We start from the raw sequence: 24,838 nt of genomic DNA on the forward strand, positions 1-24,838 counted from the left end.
GCTGTCTCCAGAGGAGCGGGCTCCGCCCGGCCGGCCCGGGGCCTCGGAGGCGGCCGAGCTGGAGCTGGAAGAGGACGAGGAGGAGGGGGAGGAAGCAGAGCTGGACGGAGACCTGCTGGAGGAGGAGGAGCTGGAGGAAGCAGAGGAGGAGGACCGGTCGTCGCTGCTGCTGCTGTCGCCGCCCGCGGCCACCGCCTCTCAGACCCAGCCGATCCCAGGCGGGTCCCTGGGGTCTGTGCTGCTGCCCGCCGCCGGCTTCGATGCTCGGGAGGCGGCGGCGGCGGCGGGGGTGCTGTACGGAGGGGACGATGCCCAGGGCATGATGGCGGCGATGCTGTCCCACGCCTACGGCCCCGGCGGCTGTGGGGCGGCGGCGGCCGCCCTGAACGGGGAGCAGGCGGCCCTGCTCCGGAGAAAGAGCGTCAACACCACCGAGTGCGTCCCGGTGCCCAGCTCCGAGCACGTCGCCGAGATCGTCGGCCGCCAGGGTGAGTGCAGCGGTGGGGAGGTCCAGCTGGGCATGGCCCCGGGCGTGGGTGGGGAGACGAGAGAAATGAGCGTGGGACTGAAAAGGCAAACCCGGCGAGGCCCTAAGTCCACCCCGAAGGGGTCTGAGAGGAGCCGAGGGTCGATCAGATGTGAAGATGGGTCACCTTGCGAAAACCCACGCTTTTTCGCTCGTCTTGCCTGGTAAAAAGTGTGAAGTTTTTCGGGCGACCCAGTCCGGTGGTGTTCACGTTACTTGGGCTGTATTCGTGGAACACCAGGCTGGCGTGGCACCAGAAACCTCAGTGAGGTGGTGAAAGGTCGGGCTCGAGGAGTTGTGGGTTCGCTCTTGGGTACGGAAACCTTCGAGATTGCAAGTTTGCGCCACCGAGTGTCTTTTAAAAGCGTTCAGCCTCCCTTACAAGAACTTGTTCAGATGGAGAAAAGGACAGAAATGGAGGCCTGTGGACAGAGCTTACTGGGGAGGGAAGGGATGTTCAAATGGTCGGTATCACCGCCATCCCCTTCCCCTTCCCCTCCGCTGTTCCGAAACAGCTTTGGAAAAGCAGCCCAACTCATTGCCGCCGATCTTACTGTATTCCTCTCGATACGTTTCAAGTCTCGGAAAGACACACTGACACACTGGCTGCCTTTTGAAACTGTTCAGTGTGCAGGATGAAGAAAAACTGGACACTAAGGTAATTAAGAAACTTCTGTGTTTATACAGTTTTCAGTTAATTCTCCTCTTCACTTGCCAGCACACCAGTACTGCAGACAGACTCCTCCCACATTGTTCAGACAAAGGACCTATGTCTCAGATTCCAGGAGTAGGTTTGTGAAGGTGGGGGAAGGGGATGCTTGGGGTACCTCTGTATCCGACATTTTTAGGGAAGGTCCTAAGTTCTTTATGGGAGCTTTTTCCCTTTATGAAAGGGGCAGATGTTACCTGCTGCCACCGCATGACAATATGGTTTAGCCTGGTTGATGCATGCCTCTTTACTGTTAGGTTGAGAGCATTGTTGGGGTCAAATAAAGCGAGATGATGGCGCTGCTGCTTAAATGATCTCATCTTTCCCAAGTGGTCTAAAGTACACATAAATAAGAGGTCTGTCGAAATGGTGGTTTCACATATCAGAGTTGGCTCATTTCTTTCCTATCTGTAGGATTTTAATAAAAATTCGTCTGAAATCTGGATAAAGGAGATAGCTTATTTCAGACTGCCTGATGATTGGCACTTACCAACACTGTTCAAAGCTGGACCTTTCAATTGAAAGGTAGCTTATGTTTGTCGTTCTTCTGGTTAATGAGTTTCAAATACCTGGTTTGTTTGGTTTTGACGATACTTAGAGTAATAATCCAGGATAAAACTTTTATTTACATGGGATAAAATTACAGCATCTCAATTTGCATCAGAATGAGTTGACCATTCATGTAAGAACACTGAGGAATCACTATGTATCAAGCTTGTATTTTGCCAGGTTTTGAGTTTGTACTATTGAGTTGAGAATGTGAAGTTAATTCAGACTTTCTGCCCTTAAGAAGATAACAGTCTAACAGTAGAATGGCACTAACTATAGTATATTTAGTGTGACAGTCTCAGATAAGAGAACATCTACCGTGGAGGGCCTTGGAAAATGGGTAGGTAGGAGTTTAACAAATGGAGATTGAAAAACTGTGGAGGAACAATGTGAGGAGTGGTGTGGAGGACCATCTTCTAGGTATAATTGCCAAGTAGTGTTGTTTTGATACTTGAGGTCTGTAAAGGGGAGTGGTGGAAAAGGTGGAAGGCAGGCGTTCACACCGGAATGTGAAGAAGTCTGAATGCCATATGAAGATGCCACTTCTCGGGACAAGTTGCTTCAGTGTGCTTATGATAACAGTCTAGGGTAACAAAGGAAAAAACCATTTACGTGCCAGTTTTACTGAGGGACAAGATAACAAGGAAATGTTGAATTTAATTATGTCTTAGGACATGGAGACAAATTGCTGGCTCTTCCATTTAAACCTTGTATTTTCCCGGAGTTGACAATACTGTTAAAAGTATGTCATCATCCTCTATCTTAAAAGCAGAAAATCTGGTCCTTTTGCTATTTTGAACCATTCAACTTGTGGATCATTGACCCCTTTGCCACCCCCATGTCCCAGCAGCATAGTAATAAAACCTGTAAAGTATTTGTTTACTCCTATGGAGAACTAAGTAACTTCTGATGTTCACATCCTTTTACAGTATGATATTTCCCCATTGGAGAGAACCTGTCCTAAGTGAGGAAAACAGGGCAAATCATTTCATTTTCTTGTTTGCTTTGAAGGAGCTAAATTTTCATCCTTAAGATGAAATTATCCATTTCTGCCATTTTATGTATTACCTGAAGCCATAATTTTCTGTTTGACATCTCTTAATTGATTTTGGAAATAATTATGTCACAGATGGAGACATTTATGACTTCAGCTCTGAAGCAAAGAGCAGGACAAATGGAATTTGAGTCACATAGACTAGCAACTCCTGTAGATGGCCTCTGAGCTTCAGTGTTTTCCTAAACACAAGCTACCGCTTTTGATACTGATGAAAGTTGGCAGAGTGTTTGACCTCGAATTTATACTCCCCAGTAGCATATGGTCATTTGTAAATGTTAAATTGGCCTTGTATTTTAAAGCATTGCATCTATTGTGAAACAACAGTACTGTAAAATGAAGCCAGGAACTGAATATAATCAAAGAAGTTTTAGAATATGGACATCAAAAATAAACCTGACAACAGATTTTAAGACCTAATTTTACAAACTTAGAACGTCTCTGTTTTTAAGTATAGTACCTGCAAGACATATTAACAGTGATTAACAGGTCTAATTTTAGTCAGCAGGTTTTTGTTCCAGTTTGTACAGTCATTTATATCCATTTAGACTAAAAAGTGAATTAAAATAGAACTGTGTACCCATTCTTAACTACATTATAAATTAATACTAAATGTCATAAATTCAGTTGTTTAGAGACTTGTAACCCAAGATTTTATATTACTATTAGGATAAATGTGTATCTTTCATTATTTTCATTAGACTTCAATTGATGGGATATGTGTGTTCTCTGGCCACATAGTCTAGAAAAGTCATCTCTAGCTTCTTTTTATTGTCCACCCTGTCCAAAAAAATGTGTATACTCCCAATCTCTGGGTTTTTATGTATGACTAGTAAGTGTGCTTAATATATTACACATTATAAAACATAAAATTCTTTATTAACGATTAATACTTTACACTGTTTCAAGTTGTCTTCCCAATTTCTTAGGGTGGAACCACCCTTCAAGCTCTAACACAACTGAAATAAGGTTTATACGAGAAAAAGAGAAAGCTTGGTCTTGCTGTACATAAATTTTCTCTTCAAGGAGAAATACATATTTCATGATAATAAATAATTTCAGAATGATGCTATAGCACAGTGTCTTTTTCTTTTATGGAGATGAGGGTGCATTATTGGCCTTCTCTTTGCTTAGTACTATGCTAGGTGCTTTACCAGTGCCGTTTAACCCTGCTAGGTGGTCACTGCCATTTAGAGAGGTAGAAACTGTGGTTTTGAGAGCTAACTTGCTCAAATAGTGGAGTTTGGATTTACTATAGTTTGACATCAGAAATAAAATTCTTTGTACTCTACATTGCCGCCTCAGTATTGAAGCATTCCACTCTGAAAGGTTAGTATTTTGGATTAACTTGTGCCCTAATCGTAGGATACTGAATTTCTAGTATGCATAATTTAAAATACCACTATCCAAATTAGTTTACTTGATAAAATTTTGGTGTCTCTGCTACCCACAAGGCACAGTTACAATTGTAATATAGTTCTACTTTGTCTAGCTAAAAATTCACTGTCATTTGTAGTTCAGAAAGTTAATTTGTGTATATATAGACACTAGCTTTAAAAATTAAGTATTACAATTTTTCTAGGCTTTAAAATTTAAATTTTGTTAATAATGGTTTGTATCAGCTCTGGGACCCTTGAGAAGGGTTCAATTATTGTAATTGTTTTTGCAAATGGGTGGGGAAATCTACTGCCTTACTTCCTGCCTTATTCAGCTAATGAACTATTCTGATTCACTAGGGAGGAAATGGGAAATGAAGTGGTAGTTCAAGGGTGTATTTTGTACCCCTTGGTTACCAGCAACCTGAAAATGATCCAGGAAACCAAGTATTTGTGTTAGTCTGTTAGAGATTTCTACCTAGAAAATTTTCAAACAATGTTTATGGGTTGGAATTCTAGGTGGTTCTTCACCGTGTAAGTTTTTAAGGAAAGGTAGCATTTAGTTATAAGGTAGTGCTTAATATATTGCTGATTTGGTTTTGAATACTTTTGCCTTAAGCTGATTATAAAAATGTTTTAGTATGTGTATTTTAATATAAAAATACGTATTGTAGCTACACCAAACTGCCTGTAACAGTCTCTGTTCGGGTGTGGTATATTGGAAAGAGCCAAATCAGAAATAGATATTCCTATACCAGTAATTCACTGTGTAATCTTGAAAAAGTCACTTAAATTCCCTAGGCTTCAGATCCCTCTTTTGCACCTGGGCATAATCGTATCTACAATTCCTGTAGAGACTCTGGAAGATACACAAAGAAATCGACATATATGAAACTATTAAGTGGTAAGCACATTACTTTTGTTAAGGTAAATCTGAAATTAATTTGGAACCACGGTTTAATCATGTCTGCCTTTTTTGGCTTTAGCAGATAGTTTCACTCATTGTGTTCTTCTAATGTAACAGAACTAGAACCAACGGATATCTGAATGCCTTTTAGATACCTGGCACTTCTGTCAAGATGGGCTTGTTACGCTGTGGTTAACAAAGAACTCTGACACCTCAGTGTTAAAAACAACCACGGTTTATTTCTTGTTCGTTAGGGGCTCTGCTCATTTTAGTCATTCAGGGACCCAGGCCAACAGCAGCCGCCATCTCCAGTGTTACTGATCTACCGTTGTGCCAGGAGATGAAAGACTACGGCATAGCACATACCAGTCTTAAAATGTTAGATCCAGAAGTAATGCTTATCACATCTGCTCATATTTCATTAAAGCAAATCGTCTGGCCACACCTAATTTCAAATGGGTGAGAAAGTACATTACAACTATGTGCCCACAAGGAGAGCCATGATGACTACCACAGTCCTATTTTCTAATTTATAGGATTATTATAGAATTTTAAACAGTGTCATTCCTGCCATGTAGAATTTGTAACCAAACTCAAGATGAAAAAGTAGATAATGTTCATAAGATACTAAATGAGTGTATTTGCACTTAAAAAAAAAAACAAAAAAACGCCTTTTAAGAAGTTCCAAATAGATCACAGATAATTATGTTTAAATCTCCATTGATATTCAGGTGATCCTTAAGTGATATGTTTTTTATTAAACTGCATTCTTAATGCTTCCCAAATAGCTTATATACCATAATTTTGGGGGTTACTTTTAAATTTTTTTCCATGCTACCATTAGTTACTGTATAGAGACAAAGATTAAATCTGATATTTAAGCCTTGAAAATAATTTTCTAATGTTAAGATTACCAAACCCAGATATACTAAATTGAATGTATGCATAGTCTAATACTGTTTGAGTAGTTCAAGTCTTTGTTCTATAACTGAGAATTTTGAGTTACACTAACTATAAGACCTCTTCCGTGCCAGTGTTTGAGATGTAAGGACAATTCAAGTGTTTGTTGCCCTTGTCCAATAAGTGCAGACTACAATTCATCATTGCATGCAGAGAAGCCTGGTTTGGTCACAAGTAAAGTTGTATCATGGAATAATAAGACTAAGCCTTAAAATAATAAAGAAAATCCTTCAATGAAAACTGCAGATGTAGTTGAAGGTAAGCATAAAGAATTTGGTCTTGAACATGATTGAAGGGGAAGTGGGGAGGGAATGGCTTCAAACAACTAGAAAAGATCTCCCAAAATGGTCACCAGTGTAAAAGTGTATATTTGCATTTGGGGCTCACCTTTTTATTATTATTTCCCTTCTCTGTGCCTCCCTTTCCCTTTGCCTTCTCTTCTGCCTTTCCACCAGTCTCATTTAGTGTAATGCAGGAAAGGACATTGAACTTGGAGTTAGAAACCTTGCGTTTTGCCACTTGCTGCCTGTGACCTTGGACAAATCACTTAACCTCTCTGAGCCTGTTTTTTCTTCTGGAAAAAACCTACTTCATCTACTTGTTCTTTCAGGTTTCTCTCTTCCCTTTCCCTCATTTGTTGTAAGGATCAAGTTTGAGAAGATAGCATTAGTAGAAATTGACAGTACAATTGAAAGTACAGAGATGATAAATTATATATCAGATAAGGTAAATTTTTACTACTAAATTTCTTTTATACTCTGAACAAATACTAGTTAAAGCCAAAAAATTGTCATTTTGGTAAGCTTTTCCTAGACTATACCAATAAATTACGTAAGTTATATTTTTTAAGTTTACAATATGTCTTAAAATTTATTTAAAATCAGAGCTTTGGAAATGTATTTCCTGGCAAAGAACTAAGCAAGTCTGGAAGATAATCATTTACAAACGAATCTAATACCATTGTATGGTAGGTACCCAAATAGATAATTCTAAGGTTTCTGTTAACATTCTCTAAAGAGCATGAACATAATTTCAAGCTCCCCAGTTAGGAAAACTTCTGCCTTTCATCTCTAATTAACACCCTCTTCTGGTTTTTTCTTTCAAGTTTACTGAAAGGCCAAATAATAAACATCTTCATTAAATATTTTTTATTGTCTTGTCTAAAATAAGTGAAAAAAGAGAGGTTTTAGATTTAATTTAACTTCTTTTTTTTAAAATACCTTGTACATGCAGGGAATTCTCCACTCCTAAAAATACACTAGAAATATTCTTATTGGAATTTAGGAAAATAAGGCAGCTTGAGAAAATGTTGGTTTAGGGGTCACTAGTTTATAACTGGACAGTTTTAGGCTTCGATTTTCCTCATGTCTAAAATGAGATTTAACTAGGTGGTCTGTCACAGTTCTTATATTCTGATTTTTGTCCAAAGGGAGTCCCTAAAATTACATAAAAGTAAACCAGATTTCATATTACCAGTTAGATAGATTGACTTTGCAAAATCTTCTCAATTTTGCAAAGTTTATAATATGTTTTATCTTTAGGAGTTTTTTTAAATGTTAACTCCGTATAAAAATCAGTTCACTTGTCTTTTAATAACAAACTTGTGTCAGGCACTGTGCAAAAACTACATGTATCATCTCATTTAATCCTTTCTTAATTCCACCAAACAGATAAACAATTCTATAGAGATACAAACAACTTACCCAAGGTCTCAAGCTGTTATTGTTTGAGACTTCAACGTGCCTATCTCAGTAAGTGGTAGAACAAGTAGACAAAAATCAGCAAGGATATTATAGAAGATCTGACTACTGTCACCAACCAGCAGTATAAGAAAAGAAAAGAAAATAGGTCACTATCTGTACGTGAACATGTGTCACTAAATACTTCTAGTACTTGAAGTTAATACAAGTCAGTGAAGGTAGAACTGAATCTTAGTCGTCTTTGCATTCTTAATATTGGTTAAAGTACCTAAAACAAAATGGAATACTTCCTGTTTATTTTATTGAGCTGAATTTTTTAATTATAAACTTGCCATTTCATTATTTATCATTGTACTTTCCATATTGTGTTAATTGGGGTTTTTTTCCCTCTTGCCTTTATTCCCAGCCTTTTTTTTTGAGACAGGGTCTCACTCTGTTGACCAAGCTGGAGTGCAATAGTGCAATCTCAGCTCACTGCAACCTCCGCCTCCCAGGCTCAAGTGATCCCCAATAGCTGGTACCATAAGTGCACACCACCACACCTGGCTAATTTTTTGTATTTTTGGTAGATACGGGGTTTTACTATGTTGCCCAGGCTGGTCTTGAACTTCTGAGCCGAAACTGAGCTCAAGCAGTTCACCCGCCTCGGCCTCCCAGAGTGCTGGGATTACAGGCGTAAGTCACCACACCCATCCAAACAGCTTTTTATTTAAGGACCCAGTCAACCTCAAGTTGTTTGGCACTTTTGTTTGAAGTACCGTAGATGCTACTTGATCGAAGGCATTTAATGTTTATATGAATACTGATAATGAAACTAAAATCACATAAATGAAGCTGTTTGAAGTATTGTCATAGTAATCCCTAAAGTGAGACAAACAATATTCTTCACTTAAAATAGCTACAAGGAGGCCACTTGAACCCTAGAAAGGAAAGCTGTTAGTTTTATATTGTGCATTTAGGAATACATTGCATTCTTAAATTATTACTTAAAATGTTGAATTAATGTTGTGTACACAAGAAACATTCTTACTGGGATTTACCTGATACTTATCAGTTTTTGAAGATAGAATACTAGAATTGATTAGTTGAACTAATGGCAATTCCATATTTGCTGTAACACCTTAATACAGTATTTTATGTGCTTCTATAAAATGAAAGGAACTTTTGAATATTCTGTCTAGACTATTCCCAGGGGAAAGGGACCTTATTTTGTATAAAATTATTAGTACGACCCCCTCATTCATTCTTATATATCATGAAACTTGTGAGATGATTTAGGGTTTTTTTTGTTTGTTTTTGCTTTTTGGTTTTTGGGTTTTTTTGAGACGGAGTTTCACCCTTGTTGCCCAGGCTGGAATGCAGTGGCATGATCTCAGCTGACCGCAACTACGACCCCCTCATTCATTCTTATATATCATGAAACTTGTGAGATGATTTAGGGTTTTTTTTGTTTGTTTTTGTTTTTTGGTTTTTGGGTTTTTTTGAGACGGAGTTTCACCCTTGTTGCCCAGGCTGGAATGCAGTGGCATGATCTCAGCTGACCGCAACTTCGCCTCCCAGGTTCAAACGATTCTCCTGTCTCAGCCTCCCGAAATGATGTGTTTTTAGGGGAAAATCGTATGATGAAAGGAGTGTGGAATTAAGACAATTTGGGCTGAGTACTTAACTGAATAACAGGCATTGTAGTAAGCATGTTTAATACATTTTTTCATTTAATCTTTGTGAAAAACAAATGAAGGAAGTATCGTTAATCATAGTTTGCCCTAACATTGAAACAGCAGGTTTCCAGTCCTGCAGATAGTCAGTTTTTTGCTCCTTATATTGTTTCCCTTGAACTGGAACTTGAAGAATTCATACATGATAGCTGTAATAATGAGTTGTGCGTATGTTTGTATTATTCTTGAGTTCGTGGAGCCTTTTACACATAGTTTTATCTTTTCCAAATGGCCATGTTTGTTATTCAGATAACTCCGGGAGGAAAAGGAATACTAGGAGGGTTTTCCAGGTTATGTAAGGAAATACCTGAGCAGAGATAGAAGAGGAACAAGACATATTTGGGGGATGAAGTCTGGGAGAAGGTAGGTTATGGCCACTTAATGTGCAGAAGGGGTAGGGACTTAACTTCAGGCCGAAGAGTTTTATTTTTCTTGAAGGTAAGAAGAGCTACTCAAGATGTTTAACTCCCCTCTCTTTACCCTTCAAAACAAAACCTCTTGGGAAATTTTTGAAGAAAAACCCCAAGAACTACCAAAAGTGAAAATATATACATGATGCAGTTTTGGTGTTTGCTTGTAAGGGTTTGAACTTTCTTCAGTCACCTTATATTTATAGCTAATGCATGAAATGAATGGAAAACATAATGAATTTAGTTTCTAGAAAACAAATTCCTTTTTGCAAAATCTACAACACAAGTACCTGATGTTCATAACATTGGTCATACATAGCCCCAGACTTGCATTCTGTCCTTCATTCTCAGCATTTTTCTGTTCATTATTGTGATAGGCTTTGCGGTGAGTGCCCCATCTTGTCTCTTTTGCATCTTTTATGCTCCTACTAGTCTTAACATGCATATCTGATTATGTTACCTTCTACCTCCAATTTTTTCTAGTCTACAATAAAGTCAAAATTCCCTTGCCTGACATCGAAGACTTCTGTCTCCCCATCCAGCTTTATCCCTGCCATTCTACCCTCCAGTGACTTGAAGTTCTCACACTACTGAACCCAGTTGTCTGTGCCATCCCGTACTCTTGATTCCCTGCTTTTGCACTTGCAGTTCCCTCTGCTGTCCTTCCCATCTGGCAAAACCGCTTTCTTTAAGCCTCAGTTCAAATGCCTTTAAAGCTTTCTTTTATTTACTGTAAGTAGTAAAGTCATCTCCTTTTTTATGTACCTACTGCTTTGTAGGTACCTTTAAACCAGTTCTCGTATTCAGTATTGCTTTACTCATTTCCCTCTAGACTGAGCTTGAGAGCAGAAATGATGCCGGTTCATTTATACCACCTGGAAGTAACACTAGCATCTTTATAGGGAATTTAACATGTGAATGGTAAGTTCAGGCATTAGGCTGCACTTTGTCTCACAATTGATAAAATGCTCTTAAAGTTCACCCAAGGAGTGATTTTGCTGGGAACACCTAGGATAAGTGGAAGCCACTACTACTTGTGTATCACGTACCAAACCACTAATCTCCCAGCATAAACGTAATCTCCTAGTAAAAGTCATTGTAAACACTTGGCTTATATATTTTCTCCCTATTTGATATTTTTATTTTAATATTTAATTGTTTATTATGGAGATGGGCGTCTCACTATGTTGCCCAGGCTGGTCTCGAACTTCTGGCCTCAAGTAGTCCTCCCACCTCTGCCTCCCAAAGTGTTGGGATTACAGACGTGAGCCACCACACCCAGCCCTTATTTGATTTTTAGCTTTATCCCTTCACCTATTCCAATGCTTGTGATTCCCCAAACCTTTCCTGACCCTACCTTATGTCTATTCACTGCCCTGGCCTTTGAGTTACTATTCCTGAATTGGGATTTAAAAGCTAGATACTTGGAAGAAAAAGGAAAATAATTGAAGGAAAGGAGAAAGATAATGTCATAGGTAGAGTAATCCTACCCACCCAAAGAAGTCCGTGTCCGAATCCCCCAGGAACTCTGAATACGTCACCTCATTTGGCAAAAGGGATGTTGCAGGTGTTTATGCAGATGCGATTGAGGGTATGGACCTTGCTTTGGGGAGCTTGAGATCATCTGGATGATCATCTGGGTATAAACATATGAGACCCTAAAAGCAGAAAACCTTTCTCAGTTGGGTCTGAGATCTGAGAAAGAAGATTTGAAGCATGAGAAGGACTCAGCCTCTGTTGCTCACTCTGAAGCTGAAAGGAGTCACAAGCCAGGGAATGTAGGTGGTGGCCTCTGGAAGCTGGGAATGGCCCTCAGCTGACAGCCAGCAAGGACACTCAGTCCTTTCACTGCAAGCAATCAAATTCTGCCAACAACCGGCATGTGCAAGGAACTGGATCCCTCAAGCTTCTTGCAAGGAACACAGCCCTTGCAAACACCTTGATTTTAGCCCTGTTGAGACCCATATCAGATGTCTGACCCACGGAACTGTAAAATAACAAATACATGTAAAAATAATAAATTTATGTCATTAAAGCCACTGTGGGAACTTGTTATGGCAGCATTAGGAAACTAAAGCAGGTAATAGGGAATTAAAGGACAGAAATATTTTTGGACTTTAATTGAACTGTTGGCAATTCCATATTTACTGTAACACCTTAATGTAGTATTTTATGTTGAAAGCTGCTTCCTAATTCTATTTTTCTTTTTTCCTTTTTTTTTTGAGTCAGGGTCTCACTCTGTTGCCCAGGCTTGAATGCAGTGGCACGATCTCGGCTCTCTGCAGCCTCGACATCCTAGGTGATCCTTCCAACCTCAGCCTCCAAAGTAGCTGGGACCACAAATGTGCACCACCACGCCCGATAGTTTTATATATTTTTTGTAGAGATGGGGTTTTGCCATGTTGCCCAGACTGGTTACAAACTCCTGAACTCAAGTAATCCTCCTGCCTCAGCCCCCCAACGCGTTGAAATTACAGGCTTGAGGCATCACGCACGGCCAAAAGCTACTTATAATAATTCTTGAGAGACTTCCAGAATGTCTTTTAGGGTATTGAATAAGAATGTAATATATCTAACATTTTAGTCTCTGCTCTCTTGGGGCAGTGATTGTGGAGTTTTTAAGGGCTCTGAGAATCTCTAGTAGTTTTTATTGCTTTGTAACAGTTACTGCTAATTTAGCAGCTTAAAACAACACAAATTTATCATCTCCATTTCTGTAGGTCAGAAGTCTAGACATGGTGTGCTGTTCAGGGTCTCACTGCGTTCAAATCAAGGACTGCAGTGCTTATCTGCTGCTCATGTCCTTACCCAGGCTTGCTGGTTGTTGATAAAATTCATTTTGAGCAGGGGCTGGGGGATGGGTGTTGCAGGATGATGACCTCCACCTCCATTTTCCTTCTAGCTCACAGCTCCTAGAACACTTGAAGTTCCTTGTCGCGGGGTCACCATAGGCAATTTACAACATACATTGTTTGCTTTCTTCTTCCAGGTTAGCCAGAGCACATCTCTCTGACTTCTGAGTCATGCTAGGAAAAAAAAAAAAAAAAATTATTTTAAGAGACAGGGTCTCACTCTGTGGCCCAGGCTGGAGTGCATTGGTGTGATGATAACCCATGCAGCCGTGACCTCCTGGACACAAGCAATTCTTCACCTTATTAGCCTCCCATGTAGCTAGGACTCCAGGGATACACCACCATACGTGGCTTTTTTTTTTTTTTTTTTGGTAGAAACAGGGTCCTGCTACATTGCTCAGCCTGGTCATGAACTCCTGGCCTCAAGCAGTCCTCTGGCCTCAGCCTCCCAAAGTACTAGGATTACAGGCATGAGCCACCACAATCAGCCAAAACCTCTGCTTTAAAAAAATTTGTGATTAGGTCAGGCCCACCCAGATAATCTGGATAATTTTACTATTTTAAGGTGAACTGATTTGGATTGTAATTATATTTGCAGAGTCCCTTCACAGGGGCCGCATAGGTTGGTGTTTGTTTAACTGAAAGTATGTGTACCCTAGGCCCAGGAATCTTGAGGAGCCATCTTAGGATTCTGCCTATCATACTGTCTACCATAGCTTTTTAAAGGATTTAGTGGTGAATGATGAACAGCTTCATGGACTTTTATTTTCTGCTTAATTGTACATTACTGGTGACCTAAATGTTAAGTCAATTCTTTACCACATGGTGCTTTTTCTATTGGGAAGTGGTATAGATAGGCCATGTGGTCTTTTTGCTACCATCTAAATGAACTGTGGTTTAAAAACAAAAACAAAACTTGAAAACTCCTGCTCTAAATATCCAAGATGTGTTGCTGGTGGCTGGAAAATAAATAATGGGTTTTTAAAATTCAGTGTTATAAATATGTCTGGGCTCTCTGGCCTACACAAGCTACTTTAGGTGACCATAGAGCAGAACTATAGTATTACCATTTTCACCTGTATGGAAATTTCATCTGTAAAGTCAGATCTTAAACCCAGGTTTTCTCAGTAATGCCACATTCCCTCCATTTCACTGTCACTGTACTGGTTCTTAGTTGTAAGTACATCATTTCACATGTGTTATGGAACTAGAAAGTGGCCTTAAAGATGATGTTGTCTAGTGGTTTTAAGCTTTTCTGACAGGAAAAAGAACATTTTATATTGCAGCCCATTATATATTTCACTGAAACATTTGGAACATATTGAGTCCTTTTTTTAAATGCTGATTGCACCCACTGAATTGATACTGCAACCCGTGGTTTGAAAAACACTGAAGATTACCTTTAATTTCTTTTCTTTCAACCCCTCTCCCAGCAACAGAGGACCTCCCCGTCTTAATTTCTAAGGCTAGGAAAAGCTCTCTTTATTTACCCTGGAGAAGCAAGGCAGAATCCTTTGCTGTATCAGGGAGTGAGAGGACCAGAGTTCTAGCAGCAGCTAAAGGATTTTAAGGTGAAACGTGGCCCCAGCAACAGTGATATAGGAAGGGAAAATGGGTTCCTACACCAGTGAGGTAAGTTGGAGACTCTTTTTTTAGGGAATTTACTTCCAAATCAAGATAAAATTAGTTCTTGACCTCTAAACAGTCTAGTCTAGACTTCTGCCCATTGATTACCTTGAATACAACTTGCCATACATGGATTTTTATCTCTAGCTATAAGAAGTGTAGTCCTCACATTTTTAAATTTCAAAACTTTGTTCAACTTTGAGGCTACGAAATCATTTACCCTGCTGTTTGTGTACAATAGGTCCGCCCCTTATCCAACAGGGATGCCTTCCCAAGACCTTAAGTGGATGCCTGAAACCACAGAGTACCAAACCCTATATATACATACTATGTTTTTTCCTATATGCACATACCTGTGTAACATTTGATTTATAAACAAGACAGAATAAGAGATTAACAATAATGAAATAGAACACTTATAACAACATACTGTAATAAAAGTTAGGTGAACGTGGTCTTACTCTCAAATATCTTTTTATGCTGTACTGTATCCACCTGCATTTGGACTATGGTTGACTGAAAGGCGCTGAAATGAAACTGCAGATAAGGGAGGGGGGCTACTGTAATTTAAAATAATATCACTAGTACTAACCAAAAGTCTAATCAATATGCTAAGACTAGTAAAGTGTATCATTTCTGTATATTTGATTTGTTTTTCTTTTCTAACTTATTTGAAAAAGTAATATGTATGTATGACTAAAAATTTATTTAAAAAAATAAATAAGAATATACAGTGAAAACTGCCTCCCACCTTCTCTGTCCCCCTAGGTCAACCAGTTTTATAAGTGTATAGCATAGCATTATATAGCTGTACCAGCCTCATGCTAATTCAATAATTATAAAATACAGAAGTTACTTTGTACTTGTGCACGTATTTCTACAGGATCAATTCCTACAAGAAGATTATAGAAATGTAAGAGTACATGGGCTTATAACTGTGATAGCTCTTAGAGGGCAGTTTATACTCTCACAGCTAAATATGAGAGTTCTTTTCTCCCACTCTTGCTAGCATTGTTACAAGGTTTTTGTTCTTTGACAGTCTTATAGGTGGAAAATAATAGGTCAGTTCCCATGAAAATGGGAATTTCCATCTTCAGAGCCATTTGTATATTTACTTTGATGTTAGCTGTTTCTTTCACCCTTTTATTGGGTTTTTGTTGTTTTGATTTGTAGGGGAGTGATGTGTGAGTGCGTGTGTGTGTATTTTTGTGTGTGTAAGAAAGTGAGAAAATGTTATATTTTAGGTCTTTTTTACTTTTTTTGGTGACTTGTGCCATGTAGCAACTTAAAAAATATAGGCTAATATATCATAATATGGCTTCTGAATTTTATGTCACTCTGAGATTATAAATTCTATGATTTTTAAAAATATCTTTGAGTTTTCAAATAAAAACTCAAAGTACCCAAAAAAACTAATACCTTCGTCACCTGCAAAATTACAAAACAAGATTTTTTTTTTTCCTTTAGTTCGTGTCACCTTTTAAAAACTATCTATTCGAGTAGTCCCCAATGTTAGAATGTATTTGTAGTTGAGAAATCATGTTAGTTGTTTGGAACTCAGAATATGTGTTCCTGTAGAAACAATGTTATGATTGGTGAGCTTCCCTATAATCCCTAATGTGAGTTTAGGGTACTATAATCAAAAGATTTAGGGAAGTGAAGAAATAGTTTCCTCTATCTTTATTGACAGTGGCTTAAACAGGGTTAGCAGCTGGGGGCAATGGCTCACGCCTGTAATCCCAGCACTGTGGGAGGCCAAGGAGGGTGGATCACCTGAGGTCAGGAGTTCGAGACCAGCCTGGCAAACATGGTGAAAATCTGTCTGTACTAAAAATATATTTTAAAAATTACCCGGGTGTGGCCGGGCGGTGGCTCAAGCCTGTAATCCCAGCACTTTGGGAGGCCGAGATGGGCGGATCACGAGGTCAGGAGATCGAGACCATCCTGGCTAACACAGTGAAACCCCGTCTCTACTAAAAAATACAAAAAACTAGCCGGGCGAGGTGGCGGGCGCCTGTAGTCCCAGCTACTTGGGAGGCTGAGGCAGGAGAATGGCGTAAACCCGGGAGGCAGAGCTTGCAGTGAGCTGAGATCCGGCCACTGCACTCCAGCCTGGGCGATAGAGTGAGACTCCGTCTCAAAAAAAAAAAAAAAAAAATTACCCGGGTATGATGGTGGGCACCTGTAATCCCAGCTACTCGGGAGGCTGAGGCAGGAAAATTGCTTGAACCTAGGAGACAGAGGTTGCAGTGAGCCAATATGGTGCCACTGCACTCTAGCCTGGGCAACAAAGTGAGACTCCATCTCAAAAAACAACAACAAAAAAAAACCCAGGGCTGGCTTTCCTGTCTTCCTGTTACTTTTTTCCCTGATCTGCAAAACCTAATAAGCACATGATCCTTTTGGGTGTAGACCAGGCCTGTCTTTCTTCTCTGTCTCAAGAGTGGCCCATGCTCAAACCATTTGTCTTACCTGTACCCAATGAACCATGCATTAAACACCTATTTATTAATACCAACTATAGGCTAGATAGTGTTCTGTGGACCCTCAATCATATTTCCTCAGTTAATAACATACCTATTAGGTATTTAACAAAATATTCTACTAAGGATGTGACTGGCAGTTGCTTATAGTATCAAAAGTGTTTGATTAAGGGATTTTTACGTAGCTTTCTTTTTTCTCTTTTATTTCTGTTTTTCTTTTTTTTTTTTTATTTATTTTCAGTTTTCTAATGGTCAATATTAGTAAGGAATGAAAGGGACCAACCCTAGACCCTTAGACTAATTCTCACTTTGTCCTTAATGCAATTTGCCTGTGTTTTTCTGCAGAATAACATCTGTCTCTTGTTAGGAATGTAATTGTGGCTGACTGCCTTCTTGCCACCTTGTCAAGTTGTAGCCCACTGTGAACTTACATATCCAAATAATAACTCCCCTAAGTATAGAGTATGACCAGTTCTGTGTTCATATACCCCTTTCAGAATTTCTTAAGCATCAATAGAGAGTGATCTCAATTCTGTACACCAAACCGTACCTGCTGTGCTGAATGAGGGAATCTCCTGGACATTTAGCCTGCATAAATGATAAGTAGATGTGGAAGTTCCGTTGTTCTCTCTAGTCTTCTAACTGATTTTCTATTGTGGAACAAAAGCAGATACAGGCTGAAACTTCTAATCTGAAAATTTGAAATCCTAAATGCTCAAAAACCCTCTGATTTTGTTTTGGAGCTCCAAAATCTGAGGCTTTTTGAGCACCAGCATAGTGCTCAAAGAAAATACTCACTGGAACATTTCAGATTTTCAGATTAGGGATGCTCAGCTGGCAGGTATAATGCAAATACTCCAAAATCTCAAACATTCCTGGTCCCATGTGTTTTTGGATAGGGGATAACTTAACCTGTGTAGTCAACACCTAGTGGCTTGGGAATGCTTCGGAAGGGCAAACAAACAAGTCCCACTTTGTGCAAAAAAGTGATCGGGTCATGTGCTTTATTAGAAAGCATCAGCCAGGCGTGGTAGCTCACGCCTGTAATCCAGCACTTTGAGAGGCTGAGGCGGGCAGATTACAAGGTCAGGATTTCAAGACCAGCCTGAACAATGTGGTGAAACCCCGCCTCTACTAAAAATACAAAAAATTATCTGGGCGTGGTGGTGCACGCCTGTAGTTCCAGCTCCTTGGGAGGCTGAGGCAGAAGAATCGCTGGAGCCCGGGAGGTGGAGGTTGCAGTGAGCCAAGATCACATCACTGCATTCCAGCCAGCCTGGGTGACAGAGCGCGACTGTCTCAAAAAAAAAGCATCATCTGACTAAAGTGGTATAGAGAGTATTAATTTATTGAGGACAAAAAAGGAAGGGAATATTTAAGAAAAAGACATGCTCAGATTGTGACACCTAGCTTCAGTAGCACCTAGCTTCTCTTTTTTTTTTTTGAGATGGAGTTTCACTCTTGTTGCCCAGGCTGGAGTGCAGTGGCACAATCTCGGCTCACTGCAGCCTCTGTCTCCCGGGTTCGAGCAATTCTTCTGCCTCAGCCTCCCAAGGAGCTGGGATTATAGGTGTGCACCACCACACCCAGCTAATTTTTGTGTATTTAGTAAAGACGGAGTTTTGCCCTGTTTACCGTGTTGGTCAGGCTGGTCTTGAATTCCTGACCTCAGGTTATCCACCTACCTCAGCCTCCCAAAGTGCTGGGATTATAGCACCTAGCTTCTTTATTTTGATGAACTAAGAGTAGTATGATATATTCATGAGAACACATCTATCCTGGCAAGCTCAAGTTAGGGTCTTTGAAAAAGTATAACCCCAGAGTTTTATGCCTTGGTTGTGTACTTGACATCTTAAGTTACAGTTTGAAACCCTCTAATCTTAACATAGTTGGCACTAGTAATCTGTGATTACTAACAAAAAAAAAAAAAAAAAAGTTGGTTAAAGTGAATTATGTAAAGTTATACACATGTGTCTTAGATGTTTTATTTTAACTTAAATATACTTAGGATTTGGGGTCACGGCCTTTTGTTTGAAATTGTGTCTGTCAATCAGAGCAGTCCTTGAGTAAAACCATACCCAGCACCCACATTCCATACAATCTGCAGTATCTGTTTCTTTTAAATGGAGCAGGACTTTACAATGATACAAAATCATTCTATGTTACTTTTTTTTATCCCAGCCCTTTATAGCTATCTCACCTATTCATAATTCAATAGCAGCTTTTTTCTTTAAGATACTCTTTAAGGTACTCGTCTTTTTTGCATTGATGTTTCATTAGTTTATGCAATAATTCAGATAATTCAGTTACTAGCGTGAGTACACTTAGCACAAACAACATGGGAATAAACAAAACTGAATCATAGCAGGCCTAGGATTTAACTGGTGGGAGCAGCAGTGAGATGACCTACTAGCCATGAGCACAGTGTTTGTCATCAATAGAGTTTTACAGAGGAAAGAGTAATGTTAAGTTAAAGTGATAAGATAATTAGGTGGAAGTCAGTTTAAGAACTTCTGTAAGATAATTGTGAAAATTGAGGTTCTTGGACTAGCAAAAAGACCATAGATTTTAGGTCAAACTAGGTTTACTTCTGGCTCTGCCGCTTCCTAGCTTTGTGAAGAACTCTAAAACTTACCCGTAACCAGATATTTAGCTTAAAAGGTGCATTCTGTGATTTGTCTTTATATCTATCATTGAAGTACATGTTGATTCTTATGAAATGTTTTCTTTCTAACAGGTTGTAAAATTAAAGCACTGAGAGCCAAGACAAACACGTATATCAAGACTCCTGTTCGTGGTGAAGAACCCATTTTTGTTGTCACTGGAAGGAAAGAAGATGTTGCCATGGCCAAAAGAGAGATCCTCTCAGCTGCAGAGCACTTCTCCATGATTCGTGCATCTCGAAACAAAAATGGGCCTGCCCTGGGAGGATTGTCATGTAGTCCTAATCTGCCCGGTCAAACCACCGTCCAAGTCAGGGTCCCTTATCGTGTGGTAGGATTAGTGGTTGGACCCAAAGGAGCAACTATTAAAAGAATTCAGCAGCAGACCCACACCTACATAGTGACTCCGAGCAGAGATAAGGAACCTGTCTTTGAAGTGACAGGGATGCCTGAAAATGTCGACCGAGCACGGGAAGAAATAGAAATGCATATTGCCATGCGTACAGGAAACTATATAGAGCTCAATGAAGAGAATGATTTCCATTACAATGGTACCGATGTAAGCTTTGAAGGTGGCACTCTTGGCTCTGCGTGGCTCTCCTCCAATCCTGTTCCTCCTAGCCGCGCGAGAATGATATCCAATTATCGAAATGATAGTTCCAGTTCTCTAGGAAGTGGCTCCACAGATTCCTACTTTGGAAGCAATAGGCTGGCTGACTTTAGTCCAACAAGCCCATTTAGCACAGGAAACTTCTGGTTTGGAGATACACTACCATCTGTAGGCTCAGAAGACCTTGCAGTTGACTCTCCTGCCTTTGACTCTTTACCAACATCTGCTCAAACTATCTGGACTCCGTTTGAACCAGTTAACCCACTCTCTGGCTTTGGGAGTGATCCTTCTGGTAACATGAAGACTCAGCGCAGAGGAAGTCAGCCATCTACTCCTCGTCTGTCTCCTACATTTCCTGAGAGCATAGAACACCCACTTGCTCGGAGGGTTAGGAGCGACCCACCTAGTACAGGCAACCATGTTGGCCTTCCAATATACATCCCTGCTTTTTCTAATGGTACCAACAGTTACTCCTCTTCCAATGGTGGTTCCACCTCTAGCTCACCTCCAGAATCAAGACGAAAGCACGACTGTGTGATTTGCTTTGAGAATGAGGTTATTGCTGCCCTAGTTCCATGTGGCCACAACCTCTTCTGCATGGAATGTGCCAACAAGATCTGTGAAAAGAGAACGCCATCATGTCCAGTTTGCCAGACAGCTGTTACTCAGGCAATCCAAATTCACTCTTAACTATATATATATACATAAATACTATATCTCTATATGGACTCGTAAAGGCATGGGTATAATGGTACCCCCCAGTAAACTTCCTAATGATTTCTTATGACTGTTATCAGGCTTTATTGGGATTAGGCTAAAGTTGTTAGTAAACTTATAAAAGGCTGCTATGGTAACACTAAACCTAAGTGGTCTCTTGTCTATTAGTTTGGTTTGAATTATTAATACTATCCTGTAGACCCAGAGACATAGTTTATATAAGAATTGCTAAAGCTGAAGTCCAACTTGGCTGAGTGAAGATAATCATAGGTTGTGTGAGCCTATGAGAAAAGTGTATTTCAAAACAGTGGGTCCCAAAGCCTAACCACTTTAAGAGTTTATAGAGGGTACTTGGCATTACAGACGATTCATACACTTCCAGTGCTGCCTTCTTTACACTGCCAGTTTTGACAAAACAGGTTTGTTTGTTTTTTATTTTACAACAACTTATGCCTAATTCTGCAGGATTGCAAGTAACTTTTTAATGCATTGTGATTACTTATTGGTAATAATAGGGCTGATGGCAGTTTACTAGATCACTGGTTATAATTTGGGACAAAAACTGCTACATTGACTTTCATCTCGCCCAGAGTGCTCAAGGCTGGTATGATCAGTGGATCAGGAATGCTGAATTCCTGCCCATTGCCTCTCTTGGTGAATGTGGAAATGGCCACCTTGGTTTTCCCATATCAGGAAGGGCTTTGGGATGGCACCTATATTGGCTAACAATTGAGGATGCGAACATTCCATTCATTAGTGTGCTCGAGCTGTTAGTTTTTAGACTATAGATCAAAATGTGAAACATTTTATGTTCAATCCATATTTGTCTTGCACATTATAAATATATTTTTATTTTTTAGTAGTTTAGGGGAGGGAGGAAGGGGAAAGGGATAATGATGCCCTTGGCATAATTCATAAAAGCAGCTGTGACAACCTCCAATCAGTTTACTTCATTTCAAAACTATTTCCAATCACAAGGAAAGATTTATTTAAAATACACTCGTACATTTCACCTGTGGATGTCTATAACTTCATCCTCAGTATGTTCCCAAATCTGTGCTGGCATTGAAAGGACAAAACATTATACTGGTGGGTTTTTCTACTAATTATTTTTTGAAGCATTATTTTCCCAACACAAAAGAGCTTTTTTCTCGGTATAATGAAAATTGAAATCCTATGTGTATTCAATAGTAAATAGACAAATTTTATTTTTTATTTCCACTTGAAGAGTTACATTTCGTATAAAAGTTTACAAATAACGGTTTTTATTTTGATTTTTTCAGTATAAAAAAAGTTGCCTTGATGGCATATTATGATGTAATGCTAATTGCTTGTAGGATAGTAAATGTCAGTATTGAAACCTAATCTCTAGCTGCCGTCTTGTAGATATGAACGAATGTTCACCAAGCATGTATTTTGTATTTTGTTGCATTGTACACTGCAACTAATAAGCCAAGGAATCGACATATATTAGGTGCGTGTACTGTTTCTAAAAACCACAAACTAAGAATGATAAATTATCAATATAGTTTAGTATTTGCTAATTTTACTACACTCTTTTGTTATGTATATGTAGGGAAGTCATAGGGATTATAAATTCAATTTGAGTAAAATTTAAAACCATATATTTTATGATAAAGGGCCTTTAACTTAAGATGGCCAAAGCACTGATATTATATATTTGCTGTAAAGAGAATTATAAGAGTTTTATTTTTCTGATATTAAAAGTTACTTAATAAAGACTTGTTTCCATTAACTTGAATGTATTCTCCTTGGTGTGTTTCGTATAATCATCAGTTTATACTAGAAGATTAGTTAACAGAATTGAAAATTTTCTTTTACAGACTCCCTGTTCCCCAACCAGCTATCTCTGCTCACTTTTGTAGTTATTTTATGTGTGTGTGCTCTTGGTATTGAGTGTGTCGCTTATGTTCCTGTCCAAGTTTAGTTTTTTTCTTTGAGTGTTACATTACAGTAAATTGGGAATTTGGCTGCTTGTAGATTTAATTGCATATTTGTGTAGTTGACCACAAACCACTAGTGATCTAATTGTGAATAGTAAGTGACTTTCTTTTATACATCGTTACTTGAAATCCTGAATTCAACTTAAATTCTACTTGGTTTGCATCCTTTGTTTATGGATTTTTGTCTTTTTATTACCAAATCTGTAAAACAAGTTCTTTTCTAATACAAAAGCACCAGTTTACCCTTTCAAGAAAAACTACCTTCTGAAAAGTTGACAAAAATATTTCTCCATTTATGAAATTGATTTGATACAGATTGAAGTAAATCATTGACTTTTTTTAAAAAACAAGAATAAAGACATTTCTAAGATAATTTTAAAGAAACTAAAATTCTATTCTCTTTTTGTTTTTTTTTTGAGATGGATTCTCGTTCTGTCACCCGGCCTGGAGTGCAGTAGCTCACTCTGCTCACTGCAACCTCTGCCCCTCGGGTTCAAATCAGCCTCCCGAGTAGCTGGGATTACAGGCACACACCACCACGCCCAGCTAATAATTTTTGTATTTTTAGTAGAGATGGGGTTTCACCATGTTGGCCAGGCTGGTCTCAAATTCCTGACCCTAAGTGATCCGCCCACCTTGACCTCCCAAAGTGCTGGGACTACAGGCGTGAGCCACTGTGCCCTGCCTCTATTTATTTGTAATACTTAGACGTATCACATACCATACCAAGGCTTCACTGTGGGTTTTGGACAAATTCTTAGGCTGTGGTAGACTAGCAAACATAGATTCAATAATGGGCAAGATCATCGTTCTAGAATTGTTGGGCAGAGTTACTTTGTCAACTTTAGGATTAGCTTCCGGAAGTATTAGTCTAATTATTCGGTTGTGTTACACTATTTGTACAATTCCTGTTTAGATTGGATAACTTGTGAAATGAATTAACTTTTACCTAATGCTAGGTCAAAATCTTTCAGGGGGCCTTGAAAATAATCTCTATTTTAGAAGCTTTACTTGTCCCAGAGTAAGCCAAAACTTGTCTGGAAGTAATGTTAGCAAAACTGATAAGTACTTACTCTGGTTCTAAGTCGGGATCTGCCTTTCCCTGTGTGCCTGTGTTAATTTTCTTGCTTACTGAAGTGTTGGGGAAGAGAGACTTCAGGAAATCTGTGGGCCTCTGTTACAGGAAATAGCCATACCACACTGGATAATCTGCAATGTGAATAACCAAGAATTAGGCAAACCTATTGGGAGACCTTCACATTATTCCGTTTTCACAACTGGAAAGGTGGATGCTAAACTGAAAACATTAGGTTTGGCTAGCTGCTCAAGTTATTGTTATTTGATAAAAAAAGACTTTTTATCAAAAGTTATTTGATAAAAGACTTTATCAAAAGAATCCCTCTGCAAAGTAGACTTTTAGCAAGAATGGAGGCTAGAATAATTAGGTTTAAAAAAACAGGTATAAAATAGGGGTAGTAAATGTGTTTTTACAGATTGTTCAGTGAATCTGGTAGCCCAAAACCAGACACTGGTTCTCATTCTGCTACCTGCCCCTTCTATCCCTTAAATTTCTACTTTTCTCATTCTAAAACTTTTTATAAATAATGGGGATTGGGGATGTTTATAATACACTGTGAACATCTTTTCCTTGTCAGTATACTTCTACAACGTAATTTAGTGGTAGCAGTAATATTCTCTCTTCTGGCTATCCCATAACTTAACCATTTGCTCTTAGTGACTTATCGAAGTAACTATGGGCAGTGGAACCCTGATGAAATATAGGGAAGGACATTGAGAAGCCTCAGGGGGAGATTCAATTTAGTAAAGATTTAAAATAGCTGTTCTCTTTAAAATGGCATACCTTCCCCCTTGGGTACATCAGAGCAGCTCTTCCTATTAAGTTTCTTCAACTGCTTATATGTAATAATTGAGAATTGTGAAAGAAATGTTCCTGCCATTGAGATTTTCTACTGCCTCCATTTTCGTTTATCTACATCTTAAAGGATTGTGTTTGTAC

At 39.1% G+C, this 24,838-nt stretch overlaps 1 protein-coding gene across 3 annotated transcripts in view; it reads left to right on the forward strand.

Annotated features, from left to right (window-relative positions):
- The window catches only part of MEX3C (mex-3 RNA binding family member C), a 43,762-nt gene extending 21,143 nt beyond the window's left edge, over positions 1–22,619 (forward strand). The window contains exons 1-3 of one of the 3 annotated variants that reach the window (XM_011928758.1): positions 166–180; positions 272–488; positions 19,605–22,619. In XM_011928758.1, the coding sequence (XP_011784148.1) occupies positions 320–488; positions 19,605–20,830 (1,395 nt within the window). In that variant the 5' untranslated portion in view covers positions 166–180; positions 272–319 and the 3' untranslated portion in view covers positions 20,831–22,619. Of the gene's footprint in view, positions 1–6; positions 489–19,604 lie in introns of those variants that run through there. The other 2 variants (XM_011928757.1, XM_011928760.1) reach the window with 2 other exon arrangements.
- Positions 22,620–24,838: the final 2,219 nt, after the last annotated feature.

This window comes from Colobus angolensis, unplaced genomic scaffold (genome assembly GCF_000951035.1).
Source record: "Colobus angolensis palliatus isolate OR3802 unplaced genomic scaffold, Cang.pa_1.0 Scaffold8, whole genome shotgun sequence".
Lineage (NCBI taxonomy): Eukaryota > Metazoa > Chordata > Mammalia > Primates > Cercopithecidae > Colobus > Colobus angolensis.